This window comes from Tympanuchus pallidicinctus, unplaced genomic scaffold, assembly GCF_026119805.1.
Source record: "Tympanuchus pallidicinctus isolate F22 unplaced genomic scaffold, pur_lepc_1.0 scaffold3, whole genome shotgun sequence".
NCBI classification, from domain to species: Eukaryota; Metazoa; Chordata; class Aves; order Galliformes; family Phasianidae; genus Tympanuchus; species Tympanuchus pallidicinctus.
The window spans coordinates 21033293-21054872 of NW_026294747.1; the positions used below are offsets into that span (position 1 = coordinate 21033293).

Sequence of the window (21580 nt, forward strand, 5' to 3'; positions counted from 1 at the left end):
CTCTTGCAGATGCCATGTTATGTTGAGTTCCATCTCTTGCAGATGCCATGTTACGTATCTGTCAAGAGGGGAACAATAGCTACTTCCTGACACTCTTACTAATACTGAAAAAATAGTCAAACACAGGTCAGCTGTGTACTTTCCATCTTTATTTTGAGATAGCAGGGACTCTGTGAAGAGACTTCATGCTTATCTTTATGATTACTTTTATTTTTCTCCAAACTCTGCTTCATGTAGTAAAGAACATTCCTCTTGTAGCACACTATTTCAGATGTTCTCCAAGATGAAATGAAAGACTCTAGTTGGTGTCTATCAACTCTTTTGTTTATGTAAAATTATTTTCAACCCCTTTCCATTGCAATGTGACCATCTGACAGTGTTAACACAGCCAGCAATTATGGAGTCACAAAGGATGAAGTGTTTACACAGCTTAAGGTTATGTCACTTAATTTTTAAGATGTTGAGGAAGAAGTCAACACCAAGTTGTAAACTGATTTTTTTCCTATAGATGCAGACGGGGGGGAAAAAAAAAAAAAAAGACACGACTACCAGTCCTTCAGGTTTTATCCTCATAGAATTTAGTAAGACACATTTGTATTGAATCAAAGCAAGTAGTAATGCTCACTTCAAATTGCTCAGAGTTTAGAACTGTTTGAGCAGGGTATATATATGTTTATGCTCACTTAAAATAGAGCTATATAGCTTACAGGAAACATGAAAACGTGTCTTCATCAAAAGGACATGTTCTTCCTCATACAGGGCTTAAGCTCTGAAGTGAGGTATGCACTGATTTTTGAATGCTATAATGTGGTGGTAACTCTACCTAGATCATTTTTTTTCTTGCTTCAGAAAGCTGTCCTTTCATGTGTGTGATTGGCATTGGGCTTGCTTTATGTTTAAATTCTCTAATCAAGGGAATTTAAGCTTCTATTCTCCCAGCATTAGTACAGCAGTCATGGGAAATATCAAACAAGACAGATCTTGTTGCAGCAGTTGACACAAATAAAAGCGCTTGTGCTTTTATTTATTTATTTTTGATGCTGGATGCTGATTAAAAGTTTCCAAGCATCCTTTAGCCATGTTACAAAGCCAACCAGCAGAGAACAGGGCAGCTGCTGAGAAGGGGAGATGCTAGTGGACGTAGGACAAGATCGCAGTGGGAAGCGTCAGTGTGTGTAACTCAGAAAGCTGGGAAAGGTGTAAACAGATCCCCAATTTATCTGTGGAGTGGGCTCTCCAAACACTGTTTTATTGGCCAGTGGCTCCTGCTTTACTAACCTCTAACCTCCACAATACTCAGAGGTGCTGCCCACCAGCCAGCCTTGTCTTTGAACCCCCCTTGGCTCCTGCCACCTCAAAGGCTTGCAGTCAGATTCCTGTGTTTTGCTGGGGACCTCACCTCTCAGCAGGATGCCTGCAGCAGGGAAAACTGATCCACCCTGAGAACATAGACATATTTGAAGGCAATACCACTGGGACTAGAAACCTATTGCTTTCAGTTTCAGGAGCTGTCCATCATTTGTCAAGAAACGCAGCTAAAACATTCCTGCAGCCCCCAAATTTTGGACATAGTGTAGTTGAACATCCTCTACAATTGCATACACATATTTGTTCTCTATTCTTTTCTGGACTGCTGTAGAATCAATGGTAGCATAAACCTAAGTTACCACTGTTTGGTTTCATGCAGTTAACAGGGAGTGTACGAAGGACCAGCTGTTGTAGAAAGGATGAGACACACACCGAAGTCATTTTGTCTGCTCCTCAGGTTAGGTGTGCCTGCCCCTTCACAGTAACAGCCTGTTGAAATTGGAGTCATTAGAGAGCCTTACAAAATCTTGGAAACTGAAGGGAAACTGAACTGATTGTCTTTACATCATTATCAATGACTATATAGATACAGATATCTAGAAACCAGTTGAGCATCTGTATTATTCTCTCATATCTGTTATGTCAACACATCTTGACTTGTAAATAGGAGGACAGAGCTGAACACTCTTTGTGAGCAAAGGGAATGGAATAAATGGTGGTTACTTTTGCATCATGCTGTTTTAAAGTTCTAAGTGCTTCATTAATCTGAACTTTTTTTTTTTTTTTTTTTAACCCCGCTCCTTTCTTTACTGATTGTCTCCCTGCTTTGCAACAGTATTCCCAATTACGGCTGAGATTGGATGGGTTCTGTGCTGCTCATAGCATTGATATCCATTTCTTGATTCCATCATTGAAATTTATTTTGACAATAGCTTTATAGGGTGCCAGGGCAGAAAAATCAGGTTTCCTGGCTGGTGCAATGTTGCCTTCTTCAACAGATTCATCAGGTTGACATAATCCTTAGTCAAAAAGTAAGTTTGAACTGAAGAAATCTGTGGTAGGAGGGAAAAATATCAGTGTTGAGTGGTATTATTACCTACTTAAGTTTTGTGTTCTTGCTATTTTAGAATCCAGTTACTATTGTTGACACCAGAAATACTGGAAATCTATTTAGTAATGTAGGATTTCAAAACCATGCAAAATGTTACTATTGCATTCTATTAGAATAGCTTCTTCTCTGTCATATATTTGAGTGAGATTTTGAGCAGTGCAGGCTGTTGCTCGTAACAACAGATGAAAACTTTAAGAAATAGAAACCAAGCCACAAATTATCTACAAGTATGGAAGCAAGACTTAAAATTTTAACTTTAACAGGTGTGCATCAGAGAACATATGCATACAGTGTTTTTTCTACATACAGATTATAAGTAATAAGCGATTCTTTTCAAAACACCAAAGAGGAGAATTTGAAGAAAACTGCAGTACAAGAAGCTTAACATTAATATCTATTCTTGCACTAACGTTTTCCTTTACCCTTAGCTCCTGTGAGTCAGCATTTGTCAAGTAGTTTAGTAGCAATAAAACTGAGAGTCTGTATAAGTGAGCTTCTCCCAAGTGGCTGGTATCTGAAGGGTAAGACTAGCATTTTGAACTCTGGCCTCTGTTCCCTTATGAATTGGCAGCTTCAAAAAAAAAAAAATCTGGGTAGTGGAAAGATTTAGTTCTACTTTTCATAGTGTATCTGAAGTAGGCAAATATGCTTGTTTTAGGACTTGAAATTACTACAATTGAGAGTATTAATTTAGGGATTAAATTCACAGACTATTTTACTTTTGAAGAGATGGTTTTTGAGACTGAATTATGATAGACAAGCAGCACCTCAAAATGTCCACCGGAATCTCTTTCTTTAAATGTAGGACCGTAATGATATAAATGTTTTGCTTGGTGAGCCTGCAGAAGTGTCTTCATTAACAAATGTTTCTCCATAGGCATGTCATAAAGGTTATATGAGTTAAATAGATGAATATTTTGAGGAGGTTTACTTGGGAGTCAAGCACAATTAGGAAACAAAAGTAGAATGGAATTTCAGAATAATATTAAAGGAACAACATCATGTTCCAATAGAAGCAAACCTTAGTTATCTGGAAACAAATGTACGTGTCCTGCATTGTCCTACTATTCATTTGTCTTTTTACTTCCGAAGAACCCTTTAGTTTGAGGTTTGGCAAAACTCAGTGTTGAATTGAGGATTAGTTTTTGCCTGAAATGATCAGACACTCTCAACCACTCCTTATCCTTTAAAATGGCATGCTGATATTATGAGTGCTTTTCATGTAATACGCAACTACTTTTTTTAGATAGGTACTTGCTGGCAAATGGCAAATATACAATAAGAATAGGTCAGAGTTGAAAAAGGCATTTAATTCAATCTGCTATAAAACATAACAATCATCTGGAAAGTTTTTCAATTTGATGTAAAAGAGTGCTTGCTTACCAGTATTCCACAGAATTCCTTAAAATTCTTGGTTGTAGAGACAGTAATCAAATCTTCACTTTCAGATTGTGTTTTCTAAAGGGTTTACCTTGAGTTTGGACATAATTATACTGGCACTCCAAAAGACTCCCATGATTTTAGAGCTGGCTTGATTTTTCTCTTCCATAAATTATGCTTGACAAACATGCATTGTTGTTTCTCCTCACATCAAATCTTTTTGTGTATCTGGGAAAAAGATGTCCTGATAAATTTTGAAATTTTGAATTTTTTGCTTACTTCTGTCCTCCTCTCTTACTTACTTAAAAGGAGAGACACAGACTGTCCAGGATGTATTTCAAAGCACCAGACTTCTCACTTTCTCTCAGAAGAACCCATTTTTTCCCCATTGATGAGAGGGAAGAGTGAGCCAGCCAATTTTAGACTTGTTGAATTTGATTGTATGATATTGCTCCTAAGGGCCCTACCAAACAAGCACTCATTCAGAATCAAATTCCTATCATTATCATTGTACAGCAACAATACATTGCCATCTAATTCTTAGTTGCATGAAGTCTTCTGAGTGTGTTTCAGTAAACCTGTTTAAGGAAACAAGGACGTCTCTACTTTTAGTTGAGACCCAGCTGCTATCAGCTTTGCTGAAGAACTGAATACAAGAAGTGGTACATATGAGTAAAAACAAAACAAACAGTTTTTGGAGCAGGGAACCAGCTGTGGACACACTGAAGTAGTGGTCCAGAAAGAGGAAACAAAAATGTGTGAATTTGGGGTTTTGGAGTCCTCCATAAGAACCCAAGATCTCATTTAGAAAACTATGTACTAAATGATTGTTTCTGCAAAAGATCTTATGTCTTATCTCTTCAGTCCCATTTTACCTTGAGTGAATAGACTGGAGTGGGGGAGTGAGAGCTCAAGCTTTCTATCTTATTGTTAAATAGCATCAGCTATGCTCATATGCATCTTTATTATGAGGAAAATATATAATTCAGTTTATCTTGAACCTCAGTCGCCTATCTGATCTTACTGCACAACAGAAAGGGTATGAAGTGCATGTGAGCAGTTACAATAGCTTACTTAATGGGCAATAATTAGTTAGATTTTGGTAACTTAAAAAGCATTCCATTTTATCACAGTATTGTGCAGCTTTAGAACCTGAAGGTCCTTGTGGTTGAACTTCCATGACTAGAGCTGGTAGATACACAGCAGAGATGTAGGTATTTCTTTGTAATGCCTTTTATGACTGTGCTGCATGTTTTTGCTGCCGATATACATTTTTTGTGAGTGGGCTGCAGCAGTCAGTTGCTTTGGAAGCATTGCTTGGCTTAACATAATTTTTATTAGTTTCAAGTTTCTTTTTACATATAATGAAAGGATAAAGCTGGGTTCTATCCAATCCCAAATTTACAAAGGTCTGAAAAAGTTGCATCTCAATATGTCTCTAAGATGGATATTAGACACACTGCTGAGATGCTGAAGTAGAGGAAAAGGATCAAATGAATGTGAAACATTTGGCTGAAAGTAACTAACAGAACCAAGATGGAAAATACGATCACCTATCACCTGGATATGATTTTCAAGGCCAGAACTACTGCAGCAGCTACATCATGTTGTTCTCTTCACCAGAACATCACTAAGTCAACTGGTCAGGGTGTGAAAACCAGGAACGCTAGGAGCCATCAAGAAGGGAAAACACTGAAGGAGAGTCACGTCAGGTAGTATGAAAATGGTTATGTTCAAAGGCATCATAAACCTTTTCAAGGCATTTTGGGAACACTGAATTCCTGCATTGGGCAAAACCTTACGGTGTCATGGCTCCTGACCTAGAAGCTGAGAAAATAGTGGTTTATAGGCAGTTAACTTTTACTGTTCTTTTGTGAATCTTGTTTTTTCTTGTTTACTAACTTTCCTAACTCCCACCAAGTCGTAGGCTGTGAAAAAAACAAGTCTAAAAAGTTTGCTTAGTAGAATACTTTTCCTTTTAATCTAAACGTTACAAAAAGTATTCTTTTCCTTATTCCTAGTGTTTTTCTTTCCACAAACCAATCAGAAGATTTACATTGATCTGTCTTGCACTCTACTCTGCAGCACCATTAGTAGCATTAACACTAGAACTTATAAACATTATATGAATGGACTCTGTAATCTGATGCTGTGCTGGCTTGTAAAGAGCTTATAAAGAGATGCTAGGCCCCCAAGAGTGTTTACTTCTTAGGAAAATAACACCTTAACTAAATAAATGTTACTTTCTGTCATTAGGCTTCAATCTTGATGCCTGTTGCACTTTTCCTGTTGTCTCCTACAAAAATAGCTGCAAATGGCTCTGTCCCAAGCTCTTGCCTGTATCAGTATATGCTCAGTATTTTCTGCCTGGTCTCTTCGTATCCCACCTGTACAAAACTCTGCAGCTGACAACAAGATTTGTTTGATGAAATGCCACGTTTTTCAGTCTATCTGCAAGTTTCTTAAAAGTACCTAAGTACTGTCACAGATGTTGCAACTGTTACTCAAAGTGTATACATGTAGCTGTAGAGATACATTAATACCTCTACATTACCGGAAGCATTTTTATCCTTCAAAGAAGCAAGGGGAAAGAGAGACAATTTAAAGCCGTTTCCTCCTAGCATGCCTGTGTTTGTGACTTTGATCTGCAGATCTTACTTCTATAAGCATGGTGAGGGTTTGGTCTCCAATACCTTCAGTGTTTGGCTTCTACAGTGAGGTGGTCTTGGCTTTGTGAAATTTTCTCCTGATTCAGATGAGTTAGTTTCATGGGGAATCTGTTGTCTCATATGATGTGCTAGTCACTTCAAACCCATCAGGCAACCCAATAATATCTTGTATTCCTCATTCCCTATCGAGTCAGTCATTCCATATAACAGAATTGTAGGCGTTGGAAGGGACCTCTCCATACTTCAGCCCCCCTCCTTGACTCTTCCGCATGTTGGTAAAACAGTTACAGAAAACAGTACTTTTCCATCTTTTGTGTTGCATCTGTCCCATATTTTCTATTTATTTAGAAACTCAGAAGAGGAAAAGAAGCTGTGTTTCTCAAATACCTGTTTGCAATTCCAGATAAGCTGTACACCCAGAGTAAAATGCTATAGGTTAGTATATGTTCAGCTGTGCTGTTTTGGCAGTTTTACAAAGTACACGTTTGATCTCTGTTCATAATTTAGCTTGCTTGTGACCTGAGCAATATTTAGGTGTATACAAATTTAGCATTTCCTCCAAGTCTGTGGTCCACATAAGGTGTTTTCTCAGAAAGTTCCAAAGCCTAATCAAGCAGGCTCCTAAAGAACTAGTTGATTTCAGTCAAGTTGAAAGGAATAGCATCCTGACCGTATCTTAGTTGCAGACCTTGTATAATCAATACTGTGTGAAAGACAAGATCTGTAAATGTGGATCACTTACTGCAAGATTCTCTAAGCCTTTTCAGGTCAGCTGTGACAACAATCAACACACTGTAATTGTTAAAACTTAGAACTATTTCCCAGTATATTAAAGCTACTCTTGTGAACGTAACTATTGTCCTCCTGAATTCACAGATGAGGGAAAGATGAATGGACAGCTCAGAAAAACTGTGTAAAAATACTGAGAAAGTTGGCATAGGAGGCAGGAACAGATCTCAGTGCTGCTTTTCTTGTTTTTCTCTCCCATATCCCTGTCTGCGTTCATAGGATTTTTATTCCCCCTAGGTATTCATTACATTCCAACATAAGCTTTTCAACCACACCAAGTAGAGCAGAAAATACATTTCAAATGGAATTGACACACATCTTCCCAATAGAGAACTTTCCCAAAATGTTTAGCAACTCACCATGCTGAGCAGCAGAGACTGGCAAACCATGTTAATCAATTCTGCTTTATAAAAGCAAACAAGGTGGGGAGGAAGTAATGAGACCCTGAAACATCTGTTTGGGGACTTAGAATCCCCTTAGAAGGTTTTGAGTTCTGCCTTAAAGAAACACACTCCAAAAAATTACCGCCAACTGTGGGAACATTTTCTAGCTCCTTACAAAAAATTAATTATATATATGTTAGTCCCTAAAAGATAAATACCCTCTGCCCTCTTCTCCATTGTTGCTTCTGATTTTAAGGTGTAGTCTTAGCTGACATTACAAACATTCTTTCAGCAAAGAGATGCTACATCAGATCCATCCTAGTTGTGCTCAAGGAGTTTTAGTTTAGTTAAAGAGTTGATTGTTACAAAGCTGGATAATCATAGTTGCAATACAAATAATCTCAGAACTGATTAGGAATGTTGTCATTTAGTAACAGTGAAATACACATTCCCATCTACTCACAAAGTTGCATATTGAAAGACTCCATAAAACACTTTCCACTTCATGATCATCACTGCTTATAGCAGTAGTTTTCTCAAGCTGTTGTTTCATATGAAAATGATATTTGGAATCTCTATTCATTCTGTGTTTCAGTTTCTTTGGTTTGCTGATCTGGTCACTTTTAATTCTCAATTTATATTTTATTTTCTTTCCGAGTCTCGTGCAGTGAGTTGTGTATAATATGGTTTATTAAGAAATGGGGCAGGAATAAAAGAATGTTTTGTTTTGCTTTTTTTTTTTTTAGAATGTGGTGCTTGCTTTATTTACTGTCTTTTTGATATTTTAAGGGTTCAGAGTAACTTATTCTAATGTGTTCATTTAATTGTTCTGCTATTACAGCTGGACACAATATTTGTTTTGAAGTGTGTTTTTGGTCAGACTATCAGGCTGTTACCCAGCTACTAAGCCTTACCAAGGGGAGAGAGAGTGATTCTGTTCTGGAGTGAAACTGCTTTGCGTTTTCTCTGGATGATGAGTTGCAGAGAGAATTGTAATGTTTTGGATATGTTCCTCTATCACCTTAGTAAAACTTTGAAATCATCTTTTGTGGTGCATGCCTGTATGTTTATGTCTTCTCACGATAAAGACAGTGCTCGAGTACACTTCTCCCTTTTCCTGTCAGATTTGCTGTTGCTGTTTTTTAAAATTGGAACGTGAATTTTTTTTCTTTTTAAATATTTACCAAAACTATTCTGAAGAACCTGTGTTACAGACTCCCCACAGAGCAGGGCGCTGGGGCCACTATCCTGGCCAAAGATTTTTTTGCATTTTCCCTCTCCATAATCTTTCTTCTGCACCACTCTTTAGCTGAGGGATGCTGCAGCACAAATTATATAAGCAGGAACCACTCTTTGTCTTCTATTGAAAGGCAACAGCCTGCATAAACCCACAAGTGACTTACAATTATAGTTAAAACTATAGTTTTCTTATATCTTCAAGTCTGTACCTCCAAAAGCTTGGTATTGCTTCAGTAATACAATATTCTAAATAATAATATTCTCAGATCACATGTCTAAAACTGGCCTTTCTGTAGAGTCTTTGTGCAGTTTAAGAAATACGTAACATAAAATAGGATTTACCCAACTTTGTACATTTTTTTCCTTCAGTTGTTGCATTCTGCTCTGTTTTCCTCTAATTGCTTTACCATCTAGATACAAATGTTGATACTGAACCATAGGGAGATTTTAAATTAAATTACTTTCTGGACACTTCAAGGTGCTGGAGTTTCCTGAAGAAAAATCAGGTTGAAAAATGTCACGTCTCTTGGGCCAAAACACTTGAACTATTTTTATTGGCAATGCGTATTTCCTTTTGGGTTGGAAGTGATCCTTCAGGATCATTTGATGATTCTAGGCATTTTAAAAATATGTTTTTATCTCTAATAGAAAATAAGAGAAGTGAGCATTTTCAATTCTGAAACCCTATTTTTCTTCAAACGTTTGTGTCTTATGTGGAAACTGGAATAAGATCTAAACTTACCGTACAGGGCTTGAGAATGACTTCTCTGTGAAACCCCGTGTGCCTGGGTACAAGGAAATTACATGCTTCATTTCAGCATGCAGTTTTACACTTCCTTTGTTGTAAATTGGCCCAGATGAATGTTTGTTATTAATAAGCAAAGTGCATGGACTGTTATGAAAGATCTTGATATTTATTTTTATAATTTTTTTTTGGCAGTTTAGGGGACTTATTAATTTGATGGAGATCATGAATACTAAAATTCTCCAGTTGATCTAGTTAAAAAGTAACTTAAGTTCCACCTTTTATGCTCCATGCCTTTATTAGGCTGCTTAGCTGCACGGTGGGTCCCTCTGCTTTGGAAAAATTGAGTATAACAGTAACTTATTTTCAATGGTCAAACTGCTTTTGATGTTTTTTCAAGAGGAAAACTGTTGATAAGAATGTGAAAGTGACTGATTTCTTTGAGGATTTGCAAGGTTTTTCATTCTTATTAATCAATTGCAAAGTAATGCTGTTGCTTCCTTTTATTGGCCGTAAGTCTTCTTTTACATGGAAGTGGAACTGAGTTTGAAGTCTGCTGGCACTACAGAAATATCCTAGTAGGAGTAAGCATGCCTCCTAATTTAATTTCCACCTGACTTGTTGACTACACTGAGCAGATAGTATGCGTCAAGCCTGAACTGATTATTGTGTGCTGGATCTGTTCAGTAGGAAAGTGAATTTTATTCTCTTTGCAGGCAAGGTGGTTCTGGGAAGCATATTTTCGATCGATGAAAGCAATCGCTCTTGCTACTCTTCAGATTATCAATGATAGAATTTATCCATATGCTGCCATTTCTTATGAAGAATGGAATGATCCCCCAGCTGTGGTAAGTAAATTCATTTGATTCACTCATAAAACAAATGGCTTTTTCTTCCTCGTATAAGAGGTATGTGGAATGAGACTTGGTAATAATTCTGTGTGTGTTTGTGTATGCATTGTGTTGGTAACTCCAACAGATGAAGTTAATATATTTTTATGACAACTGGCAAAATAACTAGCAGTTTGTTTTATGTCCTGGCTGTGAAATATGAACTTTGGCTATTGCACTCCAAATTGCATGCTTGATTATTTATTTATTTGTGTATTTATTTATTTTTCATGCCTGCGTACACACATTTATTTATTTTGCATTTAGGGTCAGTTTAGAGCTCTAAGATTGAATAACTGCAGTGGAAATAGTCAGTGGAAATACTGATGATCTTAATTTGCAAGAGCCCTTAATGTAATTTTGCTGAAATAGCTGATTAGTCTTATGCCTGCAATTTTCTCTCTGCTTTTTTCTACATAGTTTCTCTCGAGCAGAAACCGATGATCAAAGTTTTGTTGGGGTGTTGGTTGTGGGGTTTTTTGGGGTTTTTTTTTGTATTTTTTAAATGCTTCACTGGTTGAACCTCCCTCTGTTAAGAATAAATGCTGGAGAATTAATTAACCTTCTGCACCAGGCAGCTGGTTCTGATTTTTTACCATATAAAGGCTGCAGATGATTTTCACTCATAATCAGTTAATTTTCTCTGTGTTAAAATATAAAAAAATACTTCTGTGTTACTAATAAAAACAAACTTGTTAACTGTCTCTCTTTATGGTAAGTTAAAGAGAGTCTCTGGAAGCTGTGTAGGAGTGCTCCGGAGTAGCATGTTTTACTTCGAACTCCTCGGGCTGATTGAGTGTGAACAGTTGTTAGGAAGGGCTAGAAGACAAATTTCTGCTGCCTAGCCAAAGGCATTGGTCTACTTTTGTCATTGACTTGAGAACAAATGTGACAATTGTCAGTTCTTAAGCAACAAATTAGCTGCAGAAGAAGAATGTGTTCTATAAATGGGGAGTCAAAGTGTCTTAACACCTTCAGATTATGCTAGCAGGTCAAGCATCTTGAAGCCTCTAGTAAAATGAAGAGGATATCCTTAGGGAGGCTTTAAAAGGAATACAAAAAGCTCTTATGGTTCTCTTCTGTTCTGGAAACCGGTCAATTTCTGGAGAAGTTGTCCAGAAGTTGTCCCAGACTTAAGTCTGGGCAACAAGCAGGCTTTTTCTAATCCTTAAATAGGTACTTTGAAAAAAAGATATTTATACTTAGCTTTTCAACCTAGAGGTTCTCTTAGGCAGGTTTATTGCCACAGACAGAGCATGGTGTAGAGCAGAGCACTGAAGCTGCGGTGGAACACATAACAGCAGTGTCATGCTAGGGCAGCAGGGGAGTAAGCAGGAATGTTTCATCAATATGTAATGGCTAAGAAAAGTTAGAGGGCTGACTGCAATTAGACAGGCTGGAATTTGTCCAGCATATTGGAGTTTAACACCTCATATCATGAGTCTCGTGCCATACATGGTCAGTTCCTTGGTGATTTTATGTCTTAGTTGAAAGAATTTGATATTTATCCTAGTCTATGAAAATTGCTTAATATGTGCATGAATACATTTCTCACTTCAATATGAAACAGAAACATCATAAAAAAGTTCCTTTATGGGCTGTGTAAGCTCCATATTAGCCAGCAGCACAGTGTGCCTGTGACCCTTTCTCATGGGGTCAGTTAAAGAAAATAGAATTCAGATTGGGAATTGTTCAAAAGCAGTTAAATTTGTAGAACAGAAGTGCACAACCCTGTGATATCTTTAACTGTGTTTTTTGATAGCTGCTCTGAGCATGCATGAAAATTTCACTTTATCAGGCTCTTTTTGTGGTGTTTTTCTTTTTTTAGCCAACTAATGCTGTTGGGTCTTGAACCATGTTCTTTCCATGGAATTGAATAACAGGAGCCTTTTCCAGCCCATTTTTGAGATTATTTTTTAGTTGAATACATTATGTTTTATCTCTTTAAGATGAGAACGTATTGCAGTTGCGATCTGTAAGGGAGTATATTCTCCAGGACTCAGATATTTCTGAATTCAGACAGTTTGGAAGGTGGTGATATATACAATATCTGCTAGTAAATTTAATAAGTTGTGGAGATCTTTTAGAACATTAAAAAAATAATTGTGGTATTCAGTTGTCAAAATTCCGCTCATTGCAGAAAAAGGAATCTACTTGAGCCCAAGTATATTTCTCATCTAAATTTGTGCCTAATGTGGACTCATAGCACTGTTGTGATCTCTAGTTAGCCTGGATGAAAAATGGTAGTTGGAAAGAAGGTACGTGTGCTTTTGGGGTAGTCGAAGATGTTAACTGTATTCTCAAACTCTGATAAGAAGACAAAATAACTAAAGATAACTTGAATGTATTCCTCATTTGCAAGAAAATTGCCATATTCATATCTAGGTAAACTCCAAGATTGAAACATTTAAAGAAAAGTTATTTCACATTGGCCTCAGGGTCAGGATATAGGTAACTGTTGAAGCACCTGCAAGTTAACATTAATATCACAGTGAAATGTGCAAGTAACTCAGTGCCAAAAATTCTTGTGTTATTGGCCAGAACTCTACCTCCAGAACTTGTCATTTATTTTTTCCCTTTGAACTAGGCTGGCTCAGTATGCAGTTCTCTAGCTCTCCTTGTTGTTCACCATGATGTTGTGGTTAGTAAGGATTAAATGTAGTGCTTGTATATGTTCTCTTGTTCCCATTACATGGTTTAGATAGGAATAGAGTGCAGAGCTACAGAAAGAGTATGTAAAAGCTGTAGGCAGATTAGCAGGAGGTGCAGAGGGTACAATCACAATTTTAATGCAACAGGCTTGCTTCAGTTAGAGATTCCTCTGATCAGTACAAAGCTGTTAATGAGCTGAAAGCAATAAGGTTTTGAAAACGACAGCATAGGTTTGGTTATGGAATATTTAGACAGAAATGGCTTGTATTAATTGTTATGTGTGCTTAATTGCTAGGAGAATGACCCCTTTCTAGCAGAAAGTCCTGAAAACTAACAAAGAGTTAGAGCTCAATAAAATGCCCTTGTTGTTAGTTATTTTGCTGCACAGTTGTTCCAACTGCTTCAGATGTAAAATAAAGCAGTGAAAGCATTTCCGCTTCAACAATTAGAGTAACTCATAACTGTCCAAAGTATGTATTATGCTCTGTATTTTGTTGAGCTGATGCAAACTCATGAATTTTCCCTGTTACAAGATTCGTCATCTAATTTCGGTCTATTTTCTATGATTTTATATATTGCTGGCCTTTTATTGTTTTTATTATAGTGCAGTTGAATGAAGCCTATTTTGAGTTAGCCTCTAAGTATGATAGACAAAAGGTTCTTGGGGGCCTGATATACTTGATTAGGTCTGGAACTACAGTAGCTGTAAAGGTGAAGCTGTGCATCATTCACAAAGGGCTGCCTCAAGTTTGACATGGTTTGCAAAGCAGGACTGTTAAGGACTTGCAGCTGCTTTCTGAAGACTTTCTCTTTGCTTTACCTTGACTGATAACTGGTATCAGGAACTAGAAAATCCACAAACGTAATAATGATTACGTTCTCTTTTTAGCAAAATTACTTTGGTGTTTTTATCTGAGGGGATGGCTGCTAATTTGGACAGTCAGCATGGAAGTGATGTTCATGCATTTAAAATGAACGAGGCATGCCCATAAGCAGGTCCGCATATGAGTTTACCCCCAGGTGTTCCTCCTTTCTCGGCACAAAGAAACACCATCCCACCACCTTGTATTCAGTCTGTAGTCACCCAAACACTCTAACTGCTCCAAGCAGATACTGTTGCCAAAAGAAGCAGTCCTGCATTCTTCCACATTTGGATGATGATTTCCTCTCCCTGTGCTACCTCCTTCTTGAATTTTCCAAATCACTTGTGGTGAATTAACTGAAATCTGTTTCCTTCTGTAAAACTTACCCAGCAAAATAAAAGAAAGATGGGGAGGAACAAAGGAGGGAGTGGGTGTCTGGAAGGCTGCTTTTTTTGGCATGAGTTTGGCTTATATTGGCTCAAAATGTTAGTGAGACTGTTGCCTGAGTATCTTCACCACCATGTGGGCACAGCAGCAGTGCGAGGGTGTTTTTCTAGCAGAAGGGAATATAAGGTATGCAGAAGATAAATGCATGTGCAGTTAATTGCATATTAATACACTGAGTGAGCAATGGGATCCAAACAATTTTATGTGTTCATATCATTTGACTGAAGGCTGATGTCCTTTTCTAAAGAAAAGTGGATGATTTTCTTACTTGTAGTTTCCTACTCATGCTGTTAAGAAGTGGAAGAGCAGTGAGTGTATAACATGCTGATACGTAATGAAGTAGTAGTTTCAATAGCAATACACTATGTTTTTGCCTTTTAGAGGAGAGGGCAAGTGGTGTTTTGTATTGGTTGGCCATTATCCATGGGGTAGCAGCAATCTATTATGTTCAAATAAGCCAGAAAATGGCGACTTATATGCTGTTCATTCTGATTGTTACCAATTTGGGCTGGATTAGAACTAATGATATGGATTTGAGACATGATCTGTTATCTTCAATTAAGAACTTTGTTGTGCACTAATGGGGGTAAATTACTTTTTCACTTCACAAACTAGCTATTTTGTGATTATTTAAGTTCTCCTTTCACTGTACTACATACCTTCCTAACATATATGGTTTCTGGAAAATGTGTCAGATGAGTTTTTTCCAGTTTTTATTTAGTTGCTTTTGCTGAAATTCTTTTAAGCCTGTTTATAACATAGGCCTATAAAACATTAGGTTTTGTTTGTAAGTAGATGCTTTTGAGTTTTGACCTTGGGTGATGTAGATCAGACTTTAATAAATCACTTGAGAATATCACCATGCCTCACATACTATTAAACATACTAGATTTAGTTTTTCCCAGTGAGACAGGAAACAGAACCATCGTTTGGCTTAAACTAAAACAAATAGACAAGTTAACTTTGTGCAACAAATGCCATTCCTTTAGAAAATCCTATGCTGGATGTTCATTTGTGGGCTCTGTCCAATTACCAGGCAGATCACACTTTCTAAATGATTTCTAAAACTACTTTTAAGCTCTTTGACTAGTATGTTATAGCTCATACTCCCCAGATGATGCCAATATTATAGTTGTACTAACATCCTGGTATCTTCAGAACATTAACCAAATATTAATATACACTTTTATAAAACTTATTTACCTGTAAATGGGAAATGCCCAGGCTGCCATCCAACCTGGCCTTGAACACCTCCAGGTATAGGGAATCCACAGTTCCCTGGGCAGCCTGTGCTGGCACTTCACCCCCCTGAGTTAAAGAATTTCTTCCAAACGTCTGACCTAAATTTCCCTTACTTTAATTAAGGACTATTCTCTCTTGTCTTGTCATTATTAAATCATGTAAAAAGTTGGTCTCCCTCCTGTTTCTAAGCTCCCTTTGAGTACTGGAAAGCCACAGCAAGGTCCCCCTGAAGCTGCTTTTTCTCCAGACTGAATAAGCCTAACTCCCTCAACTTTTCTTCAAAGGAGAAATGCTCCAGCCCTCTAATCATCTTTGTCACCCTTTGATTCTTCAGCCTACCTGCATTATTGAAAGCGTGAATGCAAATTTTGTTCTTGATAATTCTTTTCTTCTCACTGAAAATTGTTAAAATTAAAGAGTTGAAGAAATGAACCTGAAGTTAAGTTTTTATGTCAAAAGATGTGTTCAGCCAATAGATTCAGTGTCAGAAGGGCTCGGACAGCTGATAAAATTTAAGCAGCTAAGCAAAAAAAGATGCTGAATAACTTAGCATTATAATCGCATGATATATTTTGGCATTTGTAATCTGTGAATCACGTGGTATCACATTTCATCACTCAAGTAGGAATAGATAGAAACTCCTGTGTGCCTTATAGCTAAAATGGTTTTGGGGAAGGTTTGTAATCTTCATCAGAATGTGAAATGTTGGGCATGCAACTTGACTTGTGATTCTGTGGAGCATAAGTGCCGTGGTTGGCTCCAGAGAAGGAGAGAGGTTAATTCCTTCGGTTTTGCCCTATGACCACTCGAGGATGGGAAGCATGATGAAATACTTTCTCAAAGTATTCAATAAAAGCTTATCATGAATAATTGGAGAAAAATAGAATAAATCAAGGCCTTTTTGGTCTAGTGATTCATAATTGAAACCACATTGAGGTTAGGATTGATATTCTGAACAACGCAGCTGAAAAAGCCTTACATTGGCAAGGGATGCATCTCTGCTTTACTTAGATGTATAGACAGACTACTTAGCTATTGTATAAGTTCAGCATTCTATTGCCATTGTCTCTATGCTTTTAACTGAGAATTGTAGTCATTCAAGCTGTATGATTTTTAAAATGTGTTGACTAAAACAAGAACTAAATCTGGTTATTGAAAATAAAATATGTAGGGAGGAAAACCCACTGTCTTGTTCATGGTAACAGTGAAATTTCATTCCAATCTGCTGTTACTGATTTTTCCCACTAAAAGATGTCTGGGAAGTTCTTGCTTTATTTCTAAGATACAAGTATGCATGCACAACTGCAGTAGCCTGAATCCTTCCTTGTAATACTTATCCAAGCTTGAAATCTCCTCTCTCCCCAGCATTAAGCCATCTCAGAGTTCTTGCTGTTATTCAGGTCCCACTACTTTGGCTGTTCATGTGATCTGCAAAAGGCCGCCAAACCTAAGTGACATGAAATTACTCCAAGGAAACTGGTGTTTGAACTTGATCTGTTTTGCCCATAAAAATGATTCACAACAAACAACCTATTAATCTTAGATTCATTATCCTGGCTCCTCTAATTATATTAGCTGTGAGGGCAAGAGTGAAGGATTGTCTTATCCGTAGTTGAATGTCAGCACTTTGTCAAGGAGAGGTGATGGATAATCAGTCCAATGCTGCTGCTTGCTCTTCTTTCTGGGAGTGAAAGTCCCTATGAATTTCCATCATGAGTGTTAATAAAGATGGGTCTGGAGCAAATGTTCTTTCACCCTTGGTTTCTTGATCAACGACTAGGAAAACCCATCCCTGTGTCATTATCCACTTCATACTTTGCTGCCATAATGGAGATTTAATTAGATTGCTGTTGAATTAATTGCCTGCATGGTTTGCTTTTCCCGAGGAGAAATCTGGAAGACTTTAGTAAATTATGGAGGCTTGAATTTGCCCGATTTCCTGCAGAAAGCAGGGTCAATAGGTCTCAGACTGTAGACACACTCTTCAGGCAGGCAGCAGGGGGTTGGCTCTTAATGGCACTTGAGAGATGCTTAATTGCCTTTTTGAAATGTTTTTTCTCAAATGAGCGGCTTGGTTCTCCCATCCATTAGTGTGGGTCTACAGGCTTTTCCTTTCCATCATCTAGTAGTAGATGCATGAGCAAAAACACCTGAAATGTTGTCTTATTTTTCCTAAGTTATAAATGACAGGGGAAAATATGCCTTTCTGAAAGTAGTAAAAGTAGGAATTTAAATGTACATAAAACACAGGTTTTTAAGAGAAATTATGATAATTTCTGTAGGCTACATGTGCATCTTTAATTTTTCTTTGAGTAACTGAAATAGTCTTAGAACAATATAAACAGTATACTCCTTTTCAAGGGATATTATAGCAAGTAATTTTGTAGCAGATGCTATGGCCACAGAAAAAGCAGGGACTATTAATTTAAGTGGCAATACTCACCTGTAAATAATAAATACAGATTAAATACATAGAATACAGAATAAATACATAGATTACTTTACCAGTTATTTCTCCTTGTAGGGCAGAAACATAAGATTTTCTTGGTAGCCTGCTGACGATGAAATTAAACCTCTGCTACAAGTGTTAATGAAAAGAGGGTTCTGAATGTTGTTTCAAAGAGCTTCTCAACATGCAAGGATCATTTTGGGGTGGTGGTTGGTTGTGTGGAAATGAACTTGTAAAGCTTTAATGGGATAGATTCTGCTCTATTGGCATTGTGATTGTGACTTGCTGTAGGAACTTTTGAAACTGGAATAAAATCAGACACTTAGCCCACTTGTATAACTGGCATGCAAAATTTGTCTCAGCATGTATCCACTGTTTAAACAATGAATATGTATATTCTGAGTTACTGAATGTAGTACTCTGCTATCATAGGTAGCCACGTCCCTTTCGTGAACTGAAGTTGAATATATTTGTTACTATTTCTATTACATCTGTGGGCTAAAAACTGCATTTTTTCCATTAGGAACCTCAGCAACACTGTATACCAAATACTACTTGCATGAGACATGATAAAGGGCGTCTGCAGCTGAGGACTAATCTGTCTTTCCAGCTGTTTTGAGAAGTTTAGTAATTGATATTACTCCTACTGACAGATTCTTGACTGGAACATGTCCTTAGACCATCATAGATAAAACAGTGTGCTAATATTGTGCTTAAAGTAAAATTGCTTTTCTATCTCATGTATTTATCCTCCCTTCCATGCTGATGTGTATGTAGAAGTAAATAGTATTCACATTGCATTTTTTTTTCCTTTGTTAAAATGGTCAAAAATGCTATGATCTGTTTGAGCAAAATAGGCTCAGTTCTCCCTGTCCTCGTAGTTGGAAAACATTCTAGTTAGAAATGTCTTACCACTGAGCATGAGGAGGGTGACTATAGAGCATGTGAAGAAAGGTAGCCCAAAGACAAAATCAGAACACAGAAAATTGCAATATTTATTGATTTGTTACAAATTAAAAAACAAACAAACAAACAAACACAAAAAAAACAAGAACTTGTTTTCCTCCTAACAAAAGCAGACTTATGAGTTTAGCTGGAGATCCTCACAAGGTTTCTGTAACCTGCAGGCAGTTACTGGCTGCTTATGAGTGTTCATAGTTTTTACAGGCTGGTGTTCAGAACTTCCCTGCAAAACAGCATTGCTCAGTTTCTGCTTTCCCAACTCTGCTTTTCACCTCATCCCAAAGGGTCTTATTTTTCCCTTTGCTTCTCTCTCTGACCCTTGGTATCTGCTTGGAACGTCAGCTGGAATGGAAAAGTTGAGACTAGAACACCGACGCTTTCATTCCTGTTGAGCAGTCCCTTCACTGCTTCTTCCCCTGCGTTGTTGGTTCCAAATGAGGTTGGCACCCGCAGTGAGAATTTCACTGTCTTGTCTCTTGCCAGTTGAGCTGGCTTCCTTATGCTGGCAGTGTATTGAAATAAGACCTTTAAAGTCTTAAGAGGGATGCCCTAGTTAAAATTCAGGAAGGGTAAATAACTCTCTGAAATTCATCTTTGTATCTCATGCTCTTTTTTTTTTTTTTTTTTTTTTTTTAAGCAGAATAGGTTTTCTCACCCCATTTAACAAACATTTTGTGGGATCTAGTATGTTATTCTTCCTAGTGTCTGTTTTGGTGTTTTTTTTTTCCTTGATTCCCATTTTATGTTTTTTGCTGGTTGTTTTTGTTTGTTTGCTTTCACTTCTGAAGCTGTGTGGCTGATTAGGTTTCTGTTTGCTTAATGAGTTCTGACTGTAAATATAAGTGTTTGAAATAGTGAGTAGTAAATGAGAATTGATTCTTGGTGTCTGAGTTCAAAATTTACCATAGTTTTCTTTCTCTGCAAATTCTGTCTGTCTCTTCCACTTGATTTTTCCCTAAAACCACTCCTGTATGCAATTTTGCCTGTAGGCAAAAATGAAAATTGAATTAATAGAGAAGCTGGAATGAAAGTTTTGAGAAATTGCTGAAGTTCACTTCTGCTGAAATTAGAGAATTATTCTGTCTACTCTGAGCCTACTTCACCTCTGATGCTTGAATGCTGACTATGTGAATTACTCCCTGCTGTAATACTTGTTTTTATTTGAATTATTTTATTGTTTTCCTTCACAGAAATGGAGCAGTGTGAGCAATCCACTCTTCCTTCCATTGATCCCACCACAGTCCCAAGGATTCACAGCAATTGTTCTGACTTATGACAGGGTGGAGAGTCTTTTCCGAGTCATCACTGAGGTGTCCAAAGTGCCCAGCCTGTCCAAGTTGCTCGTTGTCTGGAACAACCAGAACAAGAATCCACCTGAAGGTAAGACTTGGTCTAGGTGTAGTGGAGCAGGGTGAAACTGGGAGTAACATGCCTTCAAAAACTGTTCTGTAGTTACTTTCAAAACAGTAAACCGAGATTTTTGTGGCGACGCTTTTGAAAGTGAAATGAGAAGGGCCAAAGTAGATGAAAAGAAACCTTCCAGTTGTTCTACTGCCAGCTTAATGTCAAAGGTAACATGAAGTAGTTGCAGAGACATTGGCTTCCTTACCTTTGTTTTGGAGAGAGGTAAAGAGAAACCATCTTTGTTTTGTCAATGCTTGATTTTATTTCTCTGTAGAAAGACATATGGGCCTTGATTAAAATGTTTTTGTTTCCAACACGTATGATACTGTGTTTCTCTTTGCACAACAGAATCTGATGGAAGCTGCAGGATCCCTCCAACTTTGAAATTCGTGTTTATTTTAAAATGAGGGTACATTCACAGACCTTTATTTTGTGCTCATTGCTATGTAGGGTGACACTCACAGAATCACAGAATCGTAGAGGTTGGAAGGGACCTCCAGAGATCATCGAGTCCAACCCCCCTGCCAAAGCAGGTTCCCTACAGCAGGTCGCACAGGTAGGCATCCAGGCAGGTCTTGAACATCTCCAGACAAGGAGACTCCACAGCCTCCCTGGGCAGCCTGTTCCAGTGCTCCGTCACCTCACTGTAAAGAAGTTCTTGCGCACAAGAACTTTGTGTGGAACTTCCTACGCTGCAGTTTCTGGCCGTTTCCCCTTGTCCTGTCTCCACACACTGCTGAAAACAGTCTGGCCTCACCACTGTGCCCCAACACCTTAGATATTTATAGACCTGGATCAGGTCCCCTCTCAGTCTCCAGGGGAGACTGGTCATAGGGGAGATGCTCCAGGCCATTCACCATCTTCATAAGTTCTAAACATTGGTACTAAAGACATGAGCATTATTTTGGGCAGTTAGTCTTCTTTTCTCATTCTTAATGAAAGCCTGTATCTACAGTACTTTTAAATGAGTTTGTTTCCTGTATGTCATAGCTATGAATTGGTCATTCTCATCTAAAAATGTAGGTGATATTTTTCTGGGAGAATAA

At 37.7% G+C, this 21580-nt stretch overlaps 1 protein-coding gene across 2 annotated transcripts in view; it reads left to right on the forward strand.

The window, feature by feature from the left end:
- The window catches only part of EXT2 (exostosin glycosyltransferase 2), a 72780-nt gene that overhangs the window by 23245 nt on the left and 27955 nt on the right, over nt 1–21580 (forward strand). For both annotated transcript variants that reach the window (XM_052693767.1, XM_052693766.1), the window contains exons 8-9: nt 10341–10472; nt 20321–20510. In XM_052693767.1, the coding sequence (XP_052549727.1) occupies nt 10341–10472; nt 20321–20510 (322 nt within the window). The remainder of the gene's footprint in view (nt 1–10340; nt 10473–20320; nt 20511–21580) is intronic.